The sequence below is a fragment of the Cygnus atratus genome, chromosome 27 (assembly GCF_013377495.2).
Source record: "Cygnus atratus isolate AKBS03 ecotype Queensland, Australia chromosome 27, CAtr_DNAZoo_HiC_assembly, whole genome shotgun sequence".
Classification (NCBI taxonomy): Eukaryota; Metazoa; Chordata; class Aves; order Anseriformes; family Anatidae; genus Cygnus; species Cygnus atratus.
Window position 1 is genome coordinate 1,076,217 of NC_066388.1, and position 24,361 is coordinate 1,100,577.

A 24,361-nucleotide genomic window follows, 5' to 3' on the forward strand; every position below is an offset into this window, starting at 1 on the left:
AGTATAAACTGGACACAAAAAACCTTGGTATGTCCAGCTGTACCTTTTGCTTCAGTTATACCTATGCTACAGTAATAAGTAATAATAAGACTCTGCTTTGGTCTCTGCAGTTAAAAAGCAGTACTCTGTGATAAACCTGTTAATAAGTAGAGTAAAAATCTTGAACAAGGTATATATTTTCCTAATCTTCTTTAGCAAAACAGCTTTGCTTCCTAAAGAAAAGCACAATGAAGCTGTTAAAGTACAATCATAATCGGTAAGATTTATTAGTATCATCAGAAAGATCCCTATTTTATCAGAGGATGATGTTCCAACCTATTCTTATTATTAATAAACTTATTAACTATGACAAATAATTAATACATATACAATTATCAGCTATCGATTCAGCCTTTTTTTTTTTTTTATGAGAAACAGATTTTTTTTAAATTTACCTGAGAAAGATCTGGAGTGAAGTCTTCTTTTACAATGACATTTTTTAATCTGCTCTGGATCTTGTACATCACTGTGACAGGCTTTGCAATAGAACTGTGCCCTACAAAACAAAAGCTAGTTAGGTAAAAGTTGAATTATGTTTAACTGATTAGACAATAAATGCACTCGTCTGCTCCTGAAAGTTTTTATATTTTAGACCTTTTTTTCAAGAAAACAGTAATAGAGAATCTTACTTTTTGACTTCTGCAAGGGAATGAGCAATAAAAAAGCCCATGGTATTCCGATGAAGTTTTATCCGTGCAGACGGATTGATCAGGATAGTGCTGCATTGGGAAAACATCAAGAGAGTAATCACAGTTTGTCTATCAGGTGACATTTCTCACCTGTGTTGTGAGAATTCAGACTAGACGATTGTAACAGTTCCCTCCCATCTCAAAATTTTACATTAATCCCCTTTGTTATAACTTCTATGACCTACAAGAGAGACACGAGACACGAAAAAAGTTAACTGCTGCATTTTCAATGTCATAAAGATAATTTTCCACGGAAACAGGTGGGGGAGCTGTGTGAGAGCAGGGATTCAAACCACACAAATCCTTTTGTTAGGATTTTTGCAGTTTATTCAATTCAGAGATTCTTGATTGTTTGGTTTTTTGTTCGTTTGTTTTAATTAATGTTTTAATTTGATAAATTTTAAATTTCATAGGAAACAGGTACTCTGATTTCCACCACATTATTTTGAAAATGTTTAATGTAATAAAACCATTAATGGTCTACTGCAGTCTGAACAGGCCAGGTATTTCCATTTCTCCATGGAGTCACTGAAAAACCTAAATACTCACAGTTAAAATACAAGTTCAGTGTAACTGAAGCTACAGAGATGTGCAGGGTTTGATACATCTGCTCTAGAGCTGAACAAGCAAGGTATAAACAGGGGAGGAAACTTTCTTTCCTAATGGATCCCCCTTCTACATCCGGGGTGAATATCCCTGCTGGGCTGCTGTAAACATAGCCATGTTGAATCCCCTGCAACATCATTAAATTTACCAGTTTTCTCTATGTAGACCACTCAGGGCATCAGCTCAGTCCAAACTCCTATTGCCTTCAACCCAGTTTTAATAAACATTGGCAGTCTGAATGGAACAGGGAAAGGTGATGAGGTTGTTAACAATTTCCTTTCCTGTGAAGTCCTATACTCAGCTCCTCCAGATTAATGGCTCAGAGGACAAACAAAATATGAATTATGAGGAATATTAAGCACTACAATTACATATAGATAACATAGATATTGTAGCAACATCTAGATGTCCCCATTTTAGAAGGGGCATCCCTTCTGTGCCAACTGTTGTGTAAAGAAAGCAAAAATACAGTCTCTATATCTCAAAGAGCATGCAGTTTCCTTTTCCCTCCTGTTTTTACTTTGCATCATTCTATTATCATCCCGAGAACGTACAAACTCAAGGAACAATATATTTGTAGTGGCCTGTTTTCCATTAGTGCTAAACAACTACAACATGCACTGACTTCTTTCAGGGTAGGGTTCATTCAGCACTTGCGGAAGAGAACCCCTATGTATTCCTCACAGCAGTGTTTCCCCACACTCCTTTGTTTTCGGAGCTGCTATTCTAGTTTGGTCAAGACAGCCATTTCCTTTATAAAAGTGGAAAGAGTAATAATTGCACTCAATAGTCTGCATTTTCTGGATGATTTCTCAAGCTTTTTAAAGATCTATGGCACTCATTTATTCCCCTTTCTGAACTAGTTCCAGATTCCCCATTAGGATGTCTTGTATTTCATCATTAGAACAGACAGAGAGTGTTATCTGGCCCAGGACCAGATCAGCTTCAGACAGCAAAAGCTCTGCTGCCAGCATTGACAAATTATCCCTTTATGACAATGCTTTTTAGCATTTAGGAGCTAAACTCATGTGGTTAAAAAAAAGGTGGCGTTTCCATTACTCATGAAAATAAATATGCTTGATTTGCCCCAAATCAAAGCAAGATCTATGCTGCCTTTTTGTGGAATGGAAGGTGAGAATGGTGGCCCATCCTCCATCCCTTGCTTGATTATCCATGAGAAGAAAGGAGGCAGAAAAGATTGTTGTGTATGGTAAAATTCATTCTGGCACTTAAGCAACCAGGAATAACATCTTGATCCTGTCTCCTAAATACCGTGCATAGGAAAACAAGAGGTATATAAAATCTGTGCAAATCCGGGGGCAAATCTGAGTTACTTGGATATCATTAGTTTGGACTAATTGACTTCTTACTAGAAGAGAAGTCTTACATACAATTACCTCTCTCCTCGACTGCCAAATTTGAGTTCAATTCCCAAGAGGACAAGATTTAGTTTTACAAAGCACAACCTGGGGAAAGAGACCAAGTCAGTCACAGTATCTGTACTGCGGACAGACATCTGGAAGGAAATAGCAGAAAAACATCCACATCTGTACCACATACCGACAAACCTCTATAAAAGTCATGTCTGCAAAATCGTTGGAGAGCTGAAAAGTCATTACTTTGTAGTCTTTGTCTCCCAGAAGCATCTTGTCCTTCAGATGTTTTCTCTTTGTCTAAAAGCATCAACCATAAAGATGATAAATTTATTCAAAGGCAAAGCAAGTAGGATGTGTAACCTAACACTGGGAAAATACTCTAACACCACATGATATTAGTTACTGAAAGCAGAATGACATCAAATATATGTTGTCAGAGACAATATCAGAGTTGAAAAACATCAGACCAGGGAATGTCTTAACTCTTCTGGACGCTTCCAATTCATTACCATTGAAGAACAGGTGTCATTACTGCAAGAAATTATGCTACATGGAAATTTTATGACTGCAAAGTATTGGGAGTCCATTATTTGAGGAAAGTTAGGCCTTAATTGCAGTAAAATTAACCTGTCTCCCTATTTAGTCTGGTTTTGTGTTAAGTTTTATTGATCATAAATATAGGAGAAGTGAGATTATTCTTGAACAGAGATGGTCTGCTCCAGCATAAGCACTTTTCGGGGTGTGGGTGTTTTGCTGTTGTTGGTTGTTTTTTTTTTTTTGATTTGTTGTTGTTTTTTAAAAAATAGCTATGTGACTAAGGAAGGGTTGTTTGTATCCAGGTAGTTCGAGCAGCAAAACATTTTGCTTCTTACAGCTGGTTCTGGTTTTATACTGCTACTCATTACCTCACAGTATATACCATTCTCTTGGCATATGAATGCCTTCCACATAAAACTTAATAGGCTGTTAAAATGTGTAAAAAAGTTGTGCTTTCCAAACAAAAATTATTTAATGAAATTTTTAATTGAAAAAAGCCTCCTGTCAAAAATTTGCTGAGTTTTCATAGTATACTTTTAAAAACTTAAAATATCAGTTTTGCTAGCTTTTTCACGTCTCAGTGAAACATTTGGATTTGAATGAAACAGCTTGCCTATGCAAAAACACTTTGTCTGCAAAGCAGCCCCAGTTTTATATAAAACATCAGGTGAAATGAATACAGAAATCTATATAGTTTGCCTAAATCAATTTGTGAACAGCCCCTGAATATAGAAAAAACAATCAATTATTTTTTTTTTTTTGGTGCAGGACATTAATGTGAAGTATCACATACAGCCACTAGGTGATAGCAAAAGCACATCTACAGCAGGACTAGCAAATCTGTGACTTATTCAGGCAACTACATGCCAAACAGTTCTGTCTTCTTGTTTTTATTACATCTTCTGGTATTGATGTGGTAATTTCTGAGCAACTTTTATGTACCATAAGTTTAATATACAGCTTATCAGTTTTGTGTTGTAGTAGGTAATGAAAATACAGGTAAAAGGAGGAAAAATTTGGATTACCTCCCCTGCAGACAGATGACAGAATTTCTAATTGTCAGTTCAGTTCCAGTTAAAATCTGCTGAGACCCTAAGCAAGACTGAAGCAATTCAGAAACCTCTAACTGTTCTTGGGTAAATTACCCCATAAGAACCAACCAAAGAAACTGTTAAGCCTAAAATGATACTGAAGAAAGGCATCCTATTAACTGGAAAGGGTATGCTGGACTGATTTTTCAGCCCATTTTGGGGGGCGTCAAACAGGAGTGATTCTGATGAAGTGCTTTAAGCAGAGATTCAATTTACAAATGCCACACAATGGGATCATGTGCAGAAGCCAGATAAGCTAACAGGCTCCACACTGTGCAGTAACCAAAATTGATTTACTGGGTTCTCTCAGGGTAGTGGAGCACTAGCACCACATTACAGCTTTTGAAAATAGAACAACATACAAGGAGTTTCCATAGGTCACCTAAACACAGCAGCATGGCTTGCTATGCAATGTCCTCTGCCTTCGCACCTATTTGCACACTCGATTGTAAAATATATCTTTAGGATCTTTTGCTTCAGTATGTTCTAAAGCATTCCTTTCACCTCTTGGGCTGAATTCAAGTATCATATTAGAAATAGCTTCTTAGGTTCTCTTGCCTTCTGTGCCAAGCTAAATCCTAACATAAGATAAATTTCAAAAGACCTGGCTGCAGTTTCTACTCAAGAGTCAGGCACCTATTTCAGAGAAGATCCCACTGGGCTATATTTACATTATTCAAACAAGCAAAGGACATACCTGAGTGTTCTCTTTCCCAATGAACAAACTGGTTAGGAGAGTAGACAAACCAGGAACTAGGCAGCTTTGTGCTATAAAGCCTAACTTCAGTTCAGCAAGACAGATGATATTGTCTCCCCTCCTCCAGTCCCAGTTGGGTATGTTTGGCAGGTGAACCTGTTTCAGAGTAGGAAAGTGATTACAGGTCAGCATAGAGAAAGGCAGGGCCACAACATTTGTGTAACATGATGATTCTTGTCTTTCTTGCTTTCATCATTCTATTATTTGAAAATCTTCCCTGGAATACACTAATAGATAGCTAAGCAGACTTCTGAGTTTGAATGTTCTTTTGGTTTTGTTTTTCCTTTAAATGTTTAATATGCATTTGCTGACAACTTTGACAAAAACAAAAAGCTGTTACTTATTTTTAGTAATGTTAAAAGATATTCTAGCTAGGTTAGTACCTGGATGAGTAAGAGACACTGCATAAAACCTCTGCCTTTTACAAAGTAAGGATCTTTGATTCCAAAAAGGCCAGAATTTCAACTGTGACAACCCACTTGAGACAGACAGACAACTGTGATACCTTGTTATGAGACTGAATTATCTGTAAAATGACTCTGGTGTTGGGGTAGTTATTCTTGATTGACAGCACTCTGTATGAAAAATATAATTTCTAATTAATATGCTTGGTTCTAGCTACGGTCTCTCATTTTTCAAGTCCAGCTAGCTTACTCCGGCAGACAGCAATTTGAGAGTGGTAACAAAGAATAGCGTATGACCCAAAGCCTGTACCCGAGCTCCTCTACACTTTAAGCATGTCCAAGTCCACTGTTTGGAGAGGAAAGCAGTCACCACCAAAAGATCATAAGATTATAGCATATGGCTTTGATACAGGATGAAGAATCGTACCTGTACCCTACTACAACTCTAGAGCTAAGAGAAACAACAATAATTATTAACTGCTTTGAAAATTCTACCTGTAAATTCCATTCATAAACTACAGTCTCCAGTAGACACCCTACAAATAGAAAGTGAAGATAATCCAATTTGGAACTTGAACTTCTGGATTGATTTGGGTGGAGAATACCATGCCAAGCCATCGCATTCACACAGTCCAGCAGTACTGAGAGTCCCCAGTTCAAGTCAAACCAGTACAAAAATGCTTAGAATATGAGACCTGACAGCCAAGCTGTACCAGACAGTAGTGCTTAACTCTCTCCAGTGTAAAGCACAGAGACTCTGACTGCTGATATTCAGGACAGTAAAGAAAATAATTACTATGTATTTAACAACATTATATTCTGTAGAGAGCTGCAAGGCTGCACAGCTGCTACCTGTCTCAGTCCTTCAAAGCATCTGATAAAATCATGGCAGAAAGCAGTCAGTTGGCTTTCAGAGTTCTCCTGAAAGAAAAAACGTGACAGGACAAATATGCTCCCCTGCCAGCTGCACTATGTGTGTCACTGTTAATATCAATCAGATAAAGAATGAAAGCACTGGAGTATCTCATCCTACCTCATGATATTACAAGTATCTTCAGTATAGGGCTGTGGAGAGCAAACATCTGCTAGAATGAGACAAGCATTTGCAGACTCCATCTGTATCCCAGGAGAAGAAAAGTTAAATCCGGGTTTAATCCCATATGAAGTACAACAATCTCTAATAGTGAGCTGATTTAGTGGCATGTGTCTTTAGTTAAAAACACGCATAAGGTCATCATGATCCTATTACTCTGGAGTTGTACACATGCCTGAATGTTTCAGCAATGATACAGCTCCAATCAAACATACAGTACGTAATTCATATTTCTATTTTCAAAGTGCTGGAACCCACTAAATTTATGATTTCTTGAGCTAACATCTTCCTAGAAGATGTTACAAAAAACAGGCAGCAGTGCTATAATCTTCCCCAGCAAAGTCCAGCCAAAGCACTTTTCAATGGTCAAAACTTGGTCATGTCAGAGGAGCTCTGTCTCTGCCATCTAATTAATATTTGGGCTGTACAGTGAAGTTGTTAACAAAAAAATCATTTTATTTATAGTAGAGCTTTTATAGTCTTCTGGGAACTGGATGGAGATCTACCAAAGCATTTCAAATATGATACTAACAAGTAGAAACCTCAGTAGAGTTAAAGCCAATGGTGTTTTCTGTTTTATTTTGTTTTTCCTTTAATTCAGGTCCATTCCTTTTGCTACTATTGGAATATTTTACTGAGTCCTCAGTATTTCAAAACACAAGGTCTAGGTCTCTTCTTTCCTGGTTGTTCATGAATGAGACTCAAACACAACGCATGCCTGAAAGAAAGACAACTAAGGGCTATTCCAATAATTTAAATACTATTTCCAGAAATGCTGCTACCCACAATATTCCTCTTTTAAAACCAGTTGATCAGTCTTTGCCCTTTTTTTTCCTGCTTCAGTGCTTGAAAACTGTATAGCCTGAAAAGTCTGTTATGCCTGACTTTTGCATTTTCAGTTCCCATGAGTGTTACATTGGTATGCAAAAGGTACCAATAAAATAAATGGAGCTGCTTGAAGTGCAAATCACAACATGAATTAAGTAAATGCAGCTGATGTATCCTTTCATAAGGCATGAGATTTTCACAAGATTGACTTATCTAAAAGAAAGGGCAAAAGATAAATAAGTTCTTACCCCAACTCTCTTCAGATCTCCAGAGTTCAGTGCAGAGCCATAAAAGAAAGTTGTGTAGGCTGAATAGCATTTGAACACAGCTTCCAGCTCAAGACTAGGAAGAGACCTATTCAGTATAAACAAGAAGAAAAAAAAAAAAATCCAATCTCTCATAATTATATTCTCTGCAATTCTCCAGTTATCAGTGAAGCTATTTGCCGTAACTACTTACAGCTTAAAAAAAGAGCTACAGGGATTTTGGCAGCTCAACTAAAGTACATAGTTTAGATTTTAATGAAAACAAGCTTTTATAACACTTAACAGTCATGGAAATGTTTCCTGGATTTTTCCTGTCTTCTGCTATTGTCGTTAATTTTTCATGAGTGTCATTCCACAACCATCCATGCAACTGTAATTCTACAGCTCACTGTTGCTCCACAAGAGTCAGGAAGTGACACTTCCTATGGCTTCATTCTGCATTCCCTGTTCAAATGAAACTGCTGAACTTCAACTTTCTCTCCACTGTTATTTTCCTATCCAACATACACAAACTATATTTCACCCAGTAACTTATGTAACATTTTCTTCTAAACTGTATTTTAAAACTCACGTAGAGGTATTTGTACACTGACCTCAGTAACGAAGCATGCACTGAAGGAAGGTACAGGTACTGCTGATTTAAAGACAGGAAAAATCCACCTATCCTCTAAATGGTTTGTTTCAGTGATTATTAATCACTTTTCACTCTTGAAAATGCATGCCTTTTTTCTTACTTGAGTTTGCTCAATTTTGAACTCTAATCATTAGTTTTTATTATGCCTCTCTCTTCTAGATAAAAGAAGATTCTTATACTAGCTGTGAAGCTACTTAGGCACTTTAATCAAACCAACTCCCTATCTATTTTCCATTACACTGAACGGACTGAACTCTACATCTCTTCCTCCAAAGCACTTTTTCCTGTCTTTGAACCATTCTTGTACTTAATTTCCATGCATCCGCAATTCAACAGCTCTCTCAAAATGTCATGGTATTTCAGAAGAGATGCCTATAATATTCTGCTCCACTCTTGCCCTACCTCCACTGCATTCCAATGTAAAATCCTGTTTGTGCTCCCAGCAATCACCTCCCCCTGTGGCTTCTGTTTTCAGAAACATATCTCATAGCTTCAGCTAGGTACAAGGGCTTCTGATAGGAGATTGTTTACATGCCTGATGTACTTGGCATACAGAAGTGGTTTCACTTTCCTTCCTTTGCTATACACTGGCGTGACCAAGTGGAAGTTAAAAATTTTCTCCTTCCCAAGATGAAAAAATGCATAAGAAACTGAGACAGCAGTCAACTATCTGATTTCCAGATTTGGCAAGACTTAAAGTTGGGTACACCTGGCAATGCTAGCTTACTATACAATTTAGAGGGATTTTTTTTTTTTTAAAACTTTTTAATTGATCACAGAAGAAAACATTTTATCACTAACATTCCAGCATAAAAGCTTCATTGCTCTAATTTGTTTTGGAACTCCCATTAATCAGGTACATAATATTGCTTTCCTTTAGTTTCAGACCTCCTGCATCTCCCCTAAGTGTTCAGGAAATCAAAGTGAAATATCTCAGAGAAATAAGAATACTCACTCTCCCAGAAAAAGGATTTCTGTGCAAACATTTCCCATGTCCTGAAGCAAAAAGTCTTGTAGGAAAGTAGTAACGCTCTCCAGAGTGATATTACCACAGACAACGATATAGCTACAGGAAGAGATCAAGTAAGATTTTACACTTTGAAAATAGCAGAGTGGTTGTTGCAAATCTGACATTGTATGACACAATCTGCTTGTACTAAACCCAGCAATGAAGAAAAAAGTTTTTGTCTCTGTTTCGATAGAAATTTCACCCATCATGGACATGTACTTCAGGAATTATTTTGGAAAGAAAGAGCAACTGTATCAGAAGCAGTGAATGGCACAAATTCCCAGCGTATAGACTCACAGAAAGAACTTTATAAGATCTCCTAGAAATTGTACCTAATCTGTCTTGTTCTATGAGTGCTGGAGGAAAATAAATAAATAAATAAATACCCCACTACCAAAACACCACCACACCACCAAAAAAATACTAATGAGGTAGGCTAACTTAAAGATTGAAGAGACCTATCATGTCACCTAGCTTTTCTCTTCCTTTGAAAATAAAACCTATGCCAAAGAGTGCTGTTGACAAGGTTTATTCAGACTCTCTTGAGTTAAGGATCAAACAAAAGTAAGTTTCAGGATTTGATTTAAGCTACTACAGGAATTTCTTATGAGCTGGTTTACAGCCTAGTAACTGACCTGATTTTTATTTTCCAAAGACAAATAGCAACCATACTTACTTTTTCCCACTCACCACTTCATAGGAAGATTTGTAACTTTTATGGCTTTCAACAATTTCCACAACTTCAGGAATAATGTTTGCAAACAGGACCTAAGACATCAAGAAATACCATCTTCCTCAGAGCCAATTCTGTCTCTCCTAATCATGATAAATTAATTTGTGAAAATTTATATTATGTGGAACAACGACTACAATTTACTTTGGATTCCTGAAAAATCACTGGCAGGGATGCACAGCTGTATGATGTAGTGATAATGGATTTATGCTGTTGATACCTTGGATTCATTTTGTCCAGTATTTTGGCTCTTGCCAGTATTTGCAGTCTCAGGAAGAAATATTAGAAGCCCTGCCAGGTCTTAGAAGAGAAAATTACTCTATAGCCATGCCAGTAAGTACTTAATGTTAAAGCTCTGTTTTTGCTCATAGATTCCTAATCCCTACTGGAACCCTGCTAAGCTCAAGTTTTTGGTGACAATCCTGTTCACTCTCTGCCCCCAGCTGTCACTTTCAGAAAAGAAAAACAGGTTTCTTACCAAGCCACCAATAATGAAGAAAATAATGAAGGTTCTACCCAAGGCTGTTTGAACTACAACATCACCATAACCAACAGTGGACATTGTCACCATTACTAGGTACATGCACTTGAAATAGCTGATGGACTGTGAATTTGCAGGCTGGACCCAAGGATCTCCATTGTTTTCTACCTGTCCAGGACATGGGAAAGCGGAAAGATGAGAGAGAAGTTTAGAGTGGCTTTGGTTTCAGTTCATCTCCAATTTATAATTATTTGATTAAAAAATTGGCATCATTTTCATTATTGTAAAGGTGACACATTACCACAGCAGGGATTGGGTTTGTATCAGTGCAAACTTATCTTGTTACGCATGCAATTAAACTATACTGGCTTAAGTCATGCTTTGTGGTACAACAAATTTGTTCTCTCTCTCTCTCCTAAGAGAATGCTGCATTCATTATAAAAATATATACCCAAAGCTCACATGGTAATACTGATTTAAGGTGACAAGGAAGGACATGTAGCTGATTGTACATACCAAGTGAATAAATCCTGCAGCTGTGAGCCAGGTACCAATAAATACAGCAAAGAGTTTGGAGAGCTTGATTGAGTAACTAGAGATAGAAAGTGAAAAAAGCCCAGGACATTTAACACGTAATGTAACATTTGCAATAGTTAAAATTTCCTATATGACTCCATCTCTGTTCAACAAAACTTTTCTCTAATGAGTTATATTATATAGGAAGGATTTAGGATTAGAAAAATCTTCCTACATCTAGCCCTTTCTATCACAGTCAGATAATCCCATTTTTTACATTTATCAGTCTTCAAAACCTTTAAGACTTCTTGATTTATGATTTCCCTCCTCCCCCAGACAGTTTCACTGAGCTGATGGTTATACTTTTCTTTCCTTTGCACAATTTCCAGTGCAACATCATTGATAGCTTTTTTTCCATATGCAATACTATTTCTTTCCCTTTATTACCTGAATCAACTAAAATACAGATATTGGGGAGAAGGTTAAGCTTCCAAGTGTACCTGACAAGAGTTTAACTCACTTGTTCTTTGTGACCCTCAGGAACTGTAGTATTCGGGGAAGTTCAAACAACCTAAGTGCTCTCAAAAAACGCAAACCTGCAGAAAAGCAAGAATGTCAATGAGAAAATAAGAAACCTGTCTAGAAGTTTAGATATTCAGATATGTTTAAGCATGCATGCTTTGTTTTCCACGTATTTTACAACCTCGAACCTAGCAAGAGAGGATAACATTGATCTGCATTCAGAGCCTTTATGCCACTGGATTTCCATTTATGTCCTCAAAGGTGCTTTGATTTATTAAAAAAAAAATAAATAAATAAAATGTAGTTGCTTTGAGCTGTAGCCTGAAGGTTTAAGAGACATACAGGTCCCACTGGACTACAGACCCCAGAGCATGCAAGAAAGACATTCACAAAAATCAGGGTACCATATTTACTTCCCCTCTGGGTAGCTCATCATCCAGTTGGTCAGGCACAATGATTTCTGAGTTACTAAAAGCCCTACTAATGGATAAACAAAACAGAGGCAGAGTTTGGTAACTCACAAGTCCCTCAACATTAAAGGCATTTTAAAACTAATATGGAATAATTTTTCTCCCAAAGAACAGTTTGGAACAACAGAAGAACAGACGGTCGGTTAAAGTCTCCCCACATCAAAACAAATTCAGAAGAATTCTCAGCATAAGATGCAGAACAACAAGGATGAAAAGCAGGATCTCCAAGTCTTACTTACCAAGCCAATTTCTGTCTAAATAATAGGAAACAAAAACTGGAGGGATCGTGAAGAAATCCACAAGAGAATTCAGCTCAAGCCAGAACCTCAGCTTGTCATCTGCTGCCACAAACTAAAGATGAATAACATCAAAGAGCATCAGTGGTGTGTGTGATCTCTGGCCTCACCAGAGCAAGAAGGCGGCTCTCTGAGGAAGAAACCCATTTTCGTAGTACACTTCCTCCTCTGTAGTTCTGCCTTCTGTGGACACCCACTTAACATTTGTTTTGTTTCTGAAAGGCTTGGTTTGGAGCCCTGAGAACACAACGATGGGTTGGACCCAAAGGTATAATGACACTTTCTTTCTCTCTTTTTTCTCTATCTTTCTTATCTGCCCCTTTCACCTTTTTTTTTTTCCCCTAGGGTGCCCTTCTCTGTGGTACTGCTGTATCAGTAATAATAAATCATAAACCTAAGGACAGGCAAGACCACATCCTCACCAATAAAAGGGAAAATCTTGTTTTCTAATGATTTGGCCAGAAATTCTAATGTCAAAAGCTACAATCAAAATCTATTTCACACCAGTGCAACTAATGGCATTTTAACAACAGATGGCACACAGCTATCCAGTTTGTACACAAGAAGCTGAAGAGAGACCTGGCTAATTGATTCAGTGGCTTAAAGACATGGACAAAGACAAGGCTAATGTGTGAGCTAGGAAATGCTGCAGAAATGCTGGAAATAGCCAAACTCCAAAGGGAGAAAATAATTACAAGTAAAAGTGAAAAAAATTACAAAAAAACATGGGTGGCTCTGAATTAAGCTAATGCAATCAAACATTATGTTACAGAGCACCTGTTGTCCACACAGGTAAACTGCTCCCGTATATAGCTCAGTTTTAACTCCTCTTTCCCATAAAGTGCACTTACCCGCAATCCAAAGTAAAAGAGGAAGAAAGCATTGAAGCCTGTATCTACATAAATGATGCTGTCTGGAAAGGAGATCTTGTATCCTTCTGCTCTAATGGGAAAACAGACACCACAGACAGTGGAAAGAAGGGTGAAAATAAGAAAAAAAAAACACAGTAGGTTGGCTATCCAGTGACATTTGGTTTGGGTTTATATTTTGATTCTGAAATACTCAAACCAGAATTTAAATGTATTCACAATTTTGTGTAATTTAAATCTCTACTTCCTCAGTGAGTTAGGCAGAATAAATGAATGTTAATAGCAGGGTTTTGTTAGCATTAGTGAGCATATTAAAACATGACATTATTTATCTATCATGCAAATATGCTGGAAAGTTTGATTTTCATATATTTATAGTATATAAGCAAATCCTTCTGCTCATTTCTTCAGGAAAACTGTTCCACCCTCCTCATGTGGACCAGCAGACTCTTCTATATTCAGGTTAGTCAGTAGAAAAGACAGCTCCTGCCGCGCTCACCCAGCCCCTGCCGAACCTGGCCTTCTATCTGCCAAGGGAGCAGTTTAAGCACGAAGTAGTTTCCAGATGAGCCTGCCAGGTTAGGCTGTAACACCAATTTAAGTTTTCTAGGCCAGACTCGCTGACCTTGCATGAAACAGGCCTACAGAGTACTCAAACTGCACGAGTGCAGGTGGTGAAATCTGGCAGCATAAAGCTGAGGGAATAAGCTTTTCCCACTGGTACCACCTGGTCCAGGAAAGGATGTTTGACACTGGCTCAAGAGATTACAGAGCATAAGAGATACGGAGCATACCTCACACTCACTTGCTGACATACTGCCTACAACAGGCGACAGCAAGCTAGGTACGTCAATTATGAGCCATCTGACACCTCCTCCTGCTCCACGCAGGGAATATTTTGAAAACAGAAACACAATTAAGTAAACTAGTCCCATAGGTCAGCACAGGTGAACATCTACTCTCACCTACAGGTGTAATGCTATTCATAGAAAGAACTCTGTGAATAGGATTAACTGCCTGTTTATTCCTTAAAAAAGAAACTCTTTCCCTTCTGAAGCTATTCCTAGCTGTTTGTCAGATTTATAATGCCTTGGGATTGAACACAATATTGGATTGCTCTTGATGTATAATTCTGTTTCTCAGGTTTACCCCTGCTGATTGAATTCAGTTCAAAGTACTCCACAGCTTTTATATTTTATTTATTTCATTTTATGGTTCCATTTTATTTTTCCAGTGTTGCGCACCAGTCCAAGCAAAGCACTGAGAACAATGCTCTGGCATATTAAATCAATCAAAGGGTTTTACATATTAGTATCTTTTTACCCCTGAGCTCATTCTACAAAACGTACGTATTCGGGTGAAGATTGGTAGAGGCTATAACTATGCTTTCTTACTCAGTCTTATTTTACTCTCATCAAATTGTTTACTGAAGGCTGGACTTCAGAGAAGAGCTCCATTCCCATTTAGGAATCAAAAATAAATGGCCAGATTTTCAAAGGAGCTTCGGGTAGCGGGTGGTGAGCTTTATTAAAAGCCTAGGACTTGCTAAACATTGCGATACGAAGGAAGAGCCGGGCTTTGAATGCCTTTGAAAATGTCTGTATCAAAATGGACATTTTCAAAACCTGTTTCCAGCTGTAGAACTTGGACACCTGTCCCTTAGTTCTTCTGAAAATCTGGACTTGAAGGTATAGACACAAATAATTACATACACCAAAAAAGCTGCAATAGAAAGGTACGAAGTACGTTTTTTCCTTTCTGCCTGCATTATGTAGTTCCATGCACTAGTCAGGTAGCTGTTATCATGCAGTTATGCCGAAGGCGTGCTCTTCTAGTATCTGTAGTCCCCTTAAAGTATTAGGATCTTAAAGGAATGGAGGAGTAGGTACTTGAGATCCTGAAGAGCTCAAAGGGGCCTGTCATATAACAGCACCCATTGGCTCCTCTGTCTAGTATCTGTGCCCACAAAATAGCACCAAGAAAACACATCAGTTTGGGTTTCTGAAGTTTGTTTAAATAAGCTTTTTGGATAAACATCAGGAATCTACTTACTCAGCAAGATTGACAAAATAAATGATGAGTGAGCCAATATTCAGAAGAAACACCAGTATCACCTGAAAGCACATGCATTAAGGAGATGTTATTAGGTTTACTATGGCAGCAACACAGCTTCCATCTATAACACCACTTCTACTGTTTGTCTGCCTGCCCATGTGACCAACTCCTCTTTCACTTGCAGCCACCAAACTGTGACGTACAAAATGATGCTCGGACAAAAAAAGGCTGTCAACTTCTACTGACACATTTCTTTGGTGGTCACTTGCCATAGCACTGAAGGAACCGAGGCACAACTGCGATGGATTTTCTTCTCTGTGCAATCTAGATTATGTCTTTTGATCGACTTTTCTGTGTTCCCAGTGTCACTCTAAGAACCCAGAAAATAGAGATTGTATAGCCATATCTAGAGAGACATCAGATAGCGAGTCTCTGACTTTTTTTTTCCACTTTTGGTCTACTTAGGAGGACTTGCTGAAACATCTTCCCAGGCCAAACACATTTGTATTCGGAAAAAGTGTGAACTAGATCACACAAACCGCAAAACCTGACAAACATGTGTTTTCACTTGATGTTCTCAGAAGAACAAATATGGCTCAATACCTGCACATCAGAAGAAGAAAACTGTGTTAACCAGTCTACTTACCAATACACACCCCATAGATGTTTGAGCTGATAGCATCATTTCCACCTGGGTAAAGAAGACTCTTATCCAGTAGACTGAACTCTGTTTCCTTTTACGTGGCCACCAGACATCTTTGCCCTGACAGAGAAGCAAACAGACTGTTATCCTTGGCTTTGCCAGACCCAGTTTCCCAGAATGTCTAAAGCAAACACATCCAGCCACCAACATATCTGAATGGTGATTGAAAGCAAGGGGGGCACAGAGTATGTCTTCCTTCTGCTAAGCTACTAAAATCTTCAGAATGCCTTATCTTCCTGGAATTCACTGAGGGCTTGCTGTGCAGATGTGCAGTGTGATCCTCCCACCAAAATGCAGTATCGTTTTCTTTATTTGTTGCATCGATGAATGTTGATTCTCATCACCTGGAAGTGATTGTCTCATAATCTGCGCCTGAACAGGAGTGTGCGCTGTTGCTAATAATGCCTCTCTACTTGTCTCCCCATCCCTTCCCATCTTATGCCAATAGCGAATTAACTCATTTACTTAGTTTGATCATTTATAACACTTCCCTTGTACAGCTTCAGCTAATTCTGAGTAGCTTTTGCTATGAAAACAATTCTGTCCTTCCTGCAGATACAGTTATTAATAACTGTAACAAATAGCTAACAGCGATTAAATGACAGAAAATCTGTAAACTTCTACCAGTAAAAAAAACAACACTGTAATGGGAGATACCATGCTGCCCCCGACCCTCCCTTCTTTTATACCCAGTTTCCTAGGCACCCGAGCCTGTAAAGAGCTAAGAACCAAACCCCACCTCTGCTCCAGCAGCCAAGAGAACAACAGAGTGAGGTTAATTTAACATTTTGGCACGCAGAGATGCCTACTGCTTGCCAGCAGCACAGGTGTTCCCTTCATTTTTCTCCCACACAACCCAGGTGAGCTTATGAGAATGTCAAGGCCTCCCTTGGAAGTGATGGAGTGAAATGGCCTGTGACAGTTGTTGGAGGCAACGTGAAGTGACACAAGGAAAAAGCTCTTCAGTCCTGCAAATTACATTGTAACCCGCTAAATAAGTGACCTGGATGTGCCATATGAACCTCCTGGTGTTATCCTTCGGAGCTACTAATACCTTCTCAAAACTTCTGTAATACACACGTGGAGGACTGGGACAAAAGATCTGGTGGTGGATTTTTTTCAGTATGCTTAATCCCACCCTTTGTCCAGCCTGTCCAGACCATGTGAAAACATCTTTCCTAAAATACTGAAAAATAGCTTCCCACAGTAATTTTTGTGATACTTCCAGCATACAGAATGTGTAAGTATGGTACTGAGAGATGGCTTGACCACGTACATATGTTCCTCATTCCTGCTATCAGCTCTGGCTTATTGTTTAAAAACGTATATGAACAAGGTACTGTGTGTTTGCATATACAAACCTGTGTGTTTAAGAATCAGAGGTTGTATGAAAATGTGGATAATTGTGATCATTATTGAAAAGGCAAGCAGTTTAGTGCTCCTCTGTGTGGCCACATTTATCTACACGCACATGTCAGTGCCGAGGTTTCTGTGTGTATGTTTGTGCAACTGCTAATATTCACACTGGTAAAAACTATCTTGCTTCCTTCTCTTAAAAAGGGAAGGACAATAGCATCCAAAAGCACAATCCTGTTCATCAGCTTGATGATAAAAGCTGTAGCTTTGGGTTTTCCCAAACCCAGCTCTCTCTGAATATAGCATGCTCAGTGCACTATGACAGAAGATAAAACCTTTCTAAATCAGAACTCAGATCAGTATCAAATGTAATTCCTGCATTCTCAAATCAACACGCAAAATATGAGCTATTTCAAAAAGACTTTGCCTTTACCTTTTTCCTCCAGATTTGCTCAAGGACAAATCCATAAGTGTATCTAGCCAACCTGAAAGCCAGAATGGTAAACAGGCCTCCCAAAAATACAAACAAAGATGGTATAATAAAAGCCAACTGAAAGTGCAGTGTACAGGTGAGGTCAGATTTCCTTGTCATGTTGTGAATCACTTTGCTCTGCATTTTTCCTCCTCAGCTTCCTTGACTGCTGGGTCCTGACCTTCTAGAACTCTGCTGCTCTTGTGACTGCAGCGACCTCAGTGTCAGTGCAGCATCACGCAGGCACTGGTGAGGCTGACAGCACAGGACACTGGAGACACTTCCCTCCACAATGGAAGCATTTGAATGGGGGTTCCAATTTAGAACTGTATCTGTTTAGTGATATTACCAAGGTACTTGCTCTCTCTGGAAAATCTCAGTTTATAAAGCTGGCTCTCACACAGACTCACTGTATAAACATAAGTTGCTTATCCAGACCTGTGAAGTCTCACACATGGCACTCAAGACATCCATTCAGACCCCACTTCACGCTTCCTTTCAAGAGCTGCAACACAAGCATACTGCAGTACTCCCTTGGGAATTTCCATTCCACTTTTGGATCAAGTCCTGCCTCTGCTCAAAAACAAATACAAGCAAGATGCCCTGGCACTGAAAGTGTAGATGTCATGATAAGAACATCAATAGAAACAGTGAATAAACAGAGTAAGATTGGTTAAATGAGTCAGAAGAAAGATGCACTTAGCCTGCTATTTTGTTTCTGTTATTGCCCGGTTGTTGGTGATGAAGTACAGTGTGACCTTTTCCCTGCTGTCTTCATTTCACTAGATTATCTTCTCTCTTTCTTTTTCTAGCTTAATAAACTTCTTAATCAGAAGAATTTTAACAAGCTAAGTTGAAGTTTCATGGGATATAAACATAACCAACCTGGCATAAATGTGCTGCCATTTCCACAAGCAGCAGCTCTTCCTTGGGGTCAGGCCACCTTTGCACTCCTATATGTAAAACCAATTTGCTCCCCAGCATCACTGCAGCCTTGGACAAAGATCAAAGCAGAACAGCACAGCAAGCTCTCATCAGAAACTGCTCAGTAAAAGCAACAGTTCCCCTTGCACCATGCAGGCCTTGCTGTCCCACCCACAGCTGGTGTGGTGTGATCAGATGCCACCAGATCACGCAGCGTCTTTCCCCCTTCCTATTGAAATAATGTCATCAAAAGCTTTAGGTCTAGTCAAGAGTTTTGAAGTCTTTCATGAGCAATGCAGATGAATAATGCAATCAGACTCTTCTTCAAGCAATCAGGGCAGCTGAGTATGGAAGTAGTGATTTTGCCTGAATTGGGAAAAACATGTGCCCAGAGGGGGGGAGGGGGGGGGAAAAGAATGGTGAAATAACAGCCCAGCTGGCTGGGAGGCAAAGAATGTGTTATTGTAGCCTTTAAATACAGTAATAGTTAATGTCTGCCCTCCCCTTTCCTTTCCTCCCATGCTGAGCATCAGAGGGGACTGTGAGTGATTGAAGCCAGTAGGATGTTTTGAATGGCGAGGGCGGTCCTGGGGACAGTCTGTCAGCTGACGGAGTCATCGTTTGTGTTTTCACAGGGACTAATATGACACAATTGCAATCAGCTCCTCATCTAAAGCTCCAGGATGCCTGAGTCAAGGGCAGAAAAATTTTAAATAAGTTCCCAAAGCGAAGAGGGGAAAAACAAGAGAGGAAAAGAAAAAAAATTAAAAAGAAAGAAAGAAGGAAAAGAAAGAAAAACTGTTGTCCCAAACTGAGCCACTTCTCTCTATTCCTCCTGGTGTATTCTTACCAGTCCTCAAGGCTACTACCTTCTGGTCAAGGTCTGGTAATTGTAGGACAGTTTGTAATCTAGGGATGTCTGACGCACTGGCCCTTCTCTGAAGCACCAAATGCAAGATCTACCATCTCCAAAAGAACGTGTTCAATCACCTCTTGCAAGCCAAGAACATAATACAGGCAGAGGAGACGACAGACTGCAGTGAGGCTCCCCATCTATTATCTCAATTAACATTCAGGCCAGATGCTCATTAGGACTGTCCAGAGGCAGGTTTAGGTAAGCTAGAAGAGTTCTTACAAGGAAATCCAGCTGGTTTAGCTCTGCCACAGAACTACCTGACGCTGGCCTACCAGCAGTGCCCCCAGCTCAGCCTAGCCACACCACAGGCAGCCATGTTGTCCCCCTCACTCTGCACCTGCCCCTGTCGCAGTAACAAAGCATTACCTGTGGGACCGGAGCTGGGGACAGGAATTCCCCCAAGATGACAACGGGATGTGCCAGCAGCTAGCGCAACTCCTGCTCCACATCTAACACGTTTCTTCCACCTGGTTCCTGCCCCACCTCCCATCTTTCTGTGGAGCGAACTCCCCGCTGCATTTCTCCCGCCCGCTGCTGTAGGGAGGTTCTGACTGAAGATGGCAGCCTTTGCCTGTTCGTTTGCTGCTGCCGAGCCAGGGCTGGCTCCCAGTAACTCCTGGCTGTTTCCCAGCCCAGCTGTCCCCAGAGCAGCCACAGGCCACCCTGGCAGAGCTGCGGGACGGCCACAGCCTGTCAGCAGCACAGAGAAGAGATACAGCAGAAGAGATACAAAAGCCTCGAAGGGAGCAGACAACAGCCAGCAGGCTCATTTTCTGTAATTTGACAGAACTGTAGTTTATGCTGCACTGATGCACACGTTTGGAAATAGATAAAGAGTGGAAATCCACCAGGAGGCATCACACAGCGCTCGGTTTTGGTGCAAAAATAACCTTGCTGATGTTCAGAGTGCTTTATGAACGTGAAGACTTCCACACCTGCCTCCTGAAAGGAAATGTCTTTGTAACCTCAGTATCTGAAGGTAGGAAAACTGGGGGAGAAAAATTAAGGCCACAGAGGAATTCAGCTGACTGGAAACTGACTGAAACAGGAACCTGTTTCAGATGTTTCTGACACAGAAGCCTATGCCTTAAGCAGCTTCCCTTCTGCAGCCACACGAACCCCACTGCAACAAGCCTGCATAATGCTCAGCTGCTCCCCAAGAGTTCACAGGGCCCACCGAGACATCACTTGGTTCAGTCTCTAATTAATAGAATAAAATAAAGCTCTCCGTCAGAGAGCATTACAGATCTCCTAAAGTAGGCTCATGTTCTGGAGCATCCCCAATTTGTTTCTCCGATGACAAATTCTTCCAACTGCTTATTAACTTTACCCTGAAAACACGTACCTTCCCTCCCCCCAGCTCTTGTGCTAGCTCCAGGTTCCAGTGAAAGCTGGATCCTGACCTTCCAGCAAAATTTCACTGTATATTGAGTATTTGCCTGCTGGCTGGAGGAGCCATCTGTTATCAGGAGTCATCTTCCCTGTACTTGTGCTTGCACATTGTGATAGAGTCTCCTCTTTATTTCCTCTTTAATAGCCTAAATGGATCAAGCTCCTTATGTCTTTCACTAGAAAGATGTTTCCTAGGCTCTGAATCATTTATATGGCTCTTTTATGAACACTTTCAGTTTTTCAGCATCCTTTTTGTTCTGCAGACACCAGAACCTGAATCGCTATCCCAGTGAAGATCTGGCTAATGGGGGCAGATGGAACAATAAGCTTATTACATTAGATCTGTGAAAGGAAATATTTGATTTTTAAAGTGCACCAGTTTGACTGAGAGGAAAGAAGGGTAACAAAGGCACTGAACTGGGGAGGCATATCCTGAAAGGATTTAACTACTAAGTAATGAGAACATCCACAGGCACATTAGGCTGGATTTAAAAAAGGGACACATTCTACTACTTCAGAGCATAAACCAATAGCTGGCAGGGATTACAAATAAATGTCTCCTTTGGGTAGATTCCTCTATAATTGTTCACTGTGAAGAGAGCTTACATCTCCCTTTGAAACAGCTGGCTGCCAGCAGATCCAGAATGCTGGGATAAACAGGTCTGGAGCAAATCACTCACCTTTCTAGTATGTGGAGACATGCACAGAGGGAAGAGACAAAGGGTTTGTGCTTAAAGGTTAAATCCTTATATCACCTCTCTCTTCTACCAAATCTATCTAGGTAAGAAGGCTAAGAAACTAAACAGAAACGTGTTACAGCCTGCATTCTCCCAGCCCCCTTCCCACTGCAATCTCCTGTTCACTTCCATCCAAAATGAAGTGCATGCATGCAACAGTCCTCTTATCCCTGCTTGGTTCCCACTTGCACTGTGCTCTGAACCTTCCAGGTGCAAAATAAAACAGACTGGTCCAGAATTTGGAAGCAAATGAGCCAGGCTGCTTGCTCCAGGCTTCCAATTTAATAAACATGCATCTATATCTCATGGACAGTCTGTCACTTCCCTTTAATAGAAATCACCTGCTCCTCTAATAATCATTAAACAAATTGACAGCACAATAGCCAAGGCCTCTCATCTTAATGCCACCTGCAGCAAGAATAAAATAATCCACTAACATCTTTTCAAAAAGGCCATTATTCTGCCTAATACAAATGCACAAACACACACTCCATGTGACATAGGATCAAACATGTCCATGAATAGAATAAATTGCACAGGAATTCTTTTTGTTTATATAATGCAAATATTTTATTAGTAAAATCATTTTTCATTTTCTCTTGATGAGGATAATAATCCCTCGTGCTTCCTGCAGTCCTTTCCTCTGCTACAGCCAGATCCCGAGCAGCTTTATGGGCACCATCAGAGCAAATGGCCAGGCATGCCTGCATCGACAGCTGACATGCAGCTGCTTTTCTAAATCAAAGAGCTTTCAGGCCAGGATGTGCTAAGCACTGCTGAGACCTAGAAAGTTTTCAAAGAATATACTGTCCCATTCTGGGAAGGATTAGAATTGCTCTCCTATACGTGTCTCCTGACAGGAAACACCAAGGTACTGGGATTTCTGGCAGTTAACTGCAGAGCTCTCCTTGGACCCAGGATGACAACTTTGCATGCAAGCTATAATAATACTTTAGGGTTAGATGGAATCCCTTGACAGATGATTCAGTATGCTGAAATGCCCAGGGGGTTCTGTGCAGCCTTTCTCCATCTTCAGAAACAGTTAACCTTTCAAGGAGCACCACAGGTCTGTGTGGACTTTGCTCTTTCTCGGTCTCTCATAGATGATCTCTGTGTGCTCAGTCAGTACACGCACTGTTTTTGAAGCAGCCAGACGCCTCTGCTGCCATAATATTCTACATTAGTGCGTGTAAGGTCGCTGAGCCTTAGCAAACTTCAAATAATTGGACCCAATCTTCATTGGTTGAAATCACATCCCCATCTACACAGTGTCTTATGGTGACCCTAAGATGTGACCATGGAGGAAAAAAATAGTAATAATTTAAAAGAAAATCAGTGAACTGCAGTGTGACAAAAGTTATACCCATGGGGATGGAGCAAGCATAGGGGGACAAGGGCTTGCTCTTGGACTTGTTCCTCCCTTTTATCTCTGTGTTTTGTTCTCATTCTCAGCTGCCTGTCTCAGAGCATCTGTTTGTCTCATTAGCCTGTTTCTTGTTCTCCCCCACACGCCGACTCCAAGCACAGCCCATCAGTCTCAAAGCTCTATTATCCTTCAAAACTTTCTTATCCACAGCATTCATTGCTGAAGGATACTTGAGGTTAATGAAGGATTTTTAACAGCCTTATGCAACCAGTTTGATTGTCTCAATCATGTTGATTTGGAAGTCATGTTGTACCTGATGGGGCCTCTCATGTCTGATGAGAGTACAAAGAAAAGATATGCTGGGATAAAAGACAACCATGTGCCAAAGGGGCAGCAACAGCTTGGTACCAGAAGCTATACAGAGGAGCACTCTTGTAGCCAGGGACAAGCAGCTCCGTAAAGGCAGGTGCACAAAAAAGTCATACCCACATGCTGGTAACTAGAATATCCTGAGGAGCCTCACAGCATCCTTCAAGTCACCTCTACATCTAGCTACATGTTTCGCACAGAATGGGAAGCACCTCAGGAGATGCTTGTCTTTTCAAAGCAGCCCCTACTCCCAGATCCCACTTCCCAGGCTGCTGACGAGCGGCCTGCAGCACAACCAAGGGCTCACACTGCAAGAAGCAATCCTGCGACTGCTGTTCAGAGGTAAATTCACTACTGTGCTGCCACTGCTGTCTGGCAGCTGTGCACACAAGCTTTACCCTCAGCTTAAAGCTGAATCAACCATCCTTCGCAACTCTCCCTCTGTGGGGGAGTATCTCCATGCACAAACATTCAGCGGAAACCAAGGACACAGTAGAGCTGGATCTACTCCAGGACAATTCCTAGATTTAAAAAACCTCATGTGGCTACTGATCATTTGAAATGCAATCTGGGAGTTAGGATGGAAGATGCAAGGGAGGAGTCTGAAATGGGTTGTACATGGATAAATTGGGCCCTTGCTGTTTGTCTGGTCCTTATCTCCGCAGTACAAGAGCGTATCAGTCATTTGCAGAGTTTTCTTCACAGCATGCCTATATGTGGGAGGGAAATTGCATGTCCCCATTTTCCAAACAGGGAGGTGAAGCAAAAGGAGGATTACATGGTTTTGCTGTTCCTCCCCAAAAATCACACAGGAGGTCTGCAGGTGGGCGGAATTGAAACCACGTCTCCCAAGCT

The 24,361-nt window shown here is 40.2% G+C and overlaps 1 protein-coding gene across 1 annotated transcript in view; it reads right to left on the reverse strand.

Annotated features, from left to right (window-relative positions):
• KCNU1 (potassium calcium-activated channel subfamily U member 1) overlaps positions 1-17,922 on the reverse strand; it is a 51,315-nt gene extending 33,393 nt beyond the window's left edge. Inside the window, exons 1-18 of the mRNA XM_050715712.1 lie at positions 17,758-17,922; positions 15,918-16,034; positions 15,269-15,330; positions 13,199-13,289; positions 12,291-12,402; positions 11,580-11,655; positions 11,060-11,135; positions 10,541-10,711; positions 10,006-10,097; positions 9,276-9,386; positions 7,669-7,774; positions 6,533-6,615; positions 5,601-5,670; positions 5,036-5,191; positions 2,895-3,007; positions 2,732-2,800; positions 669-758; positions 435-535 (exon numbers count right to left, since the gene is read on the reverse strand). Of these exons, the coding sequence (XP_050571669.1) occupies positions 435-535; positions 669-758; positions 2,732-2,800; positions 2,895-3,007; positions 5,036-5,191; positions 5,601-5,670; positions 6,533-6,615; positions 7,669-7,774; positions 9,276-9,386; positions 10,006-10,097; positions 10,541-10,711; positions 11,060-11,135; positions 11,580-11,655; positions 12,291-12,402; positions 13,199-13,289; positions 15,269-15,330; positions 15,918-16,034; positions 17,758-17,922 (1,861 nt within the window). The remainder of the gene's footprint in view (positions 1-434; positions 536-668; positions 759-2,731; positions 2,801-2,894; positions 3,008-5,035; positions 5,192-5,600; positions 5,671-6,532; positions 6,616-7,668; positions 7,775-9,275; positions 9,387-10,005; positions 10,098-10,540; positions 10,712-11,059; positions 11,136-11,579; positions 11,656-12,290; positions 12,403-13,198; positions 13,290-15,268; positions 15,331-15,917; positions 16,035-17,757) is intronic.
• Between the last annotated feature and the right edge of the window lie 6,439 nt (positions 17,923-24,361).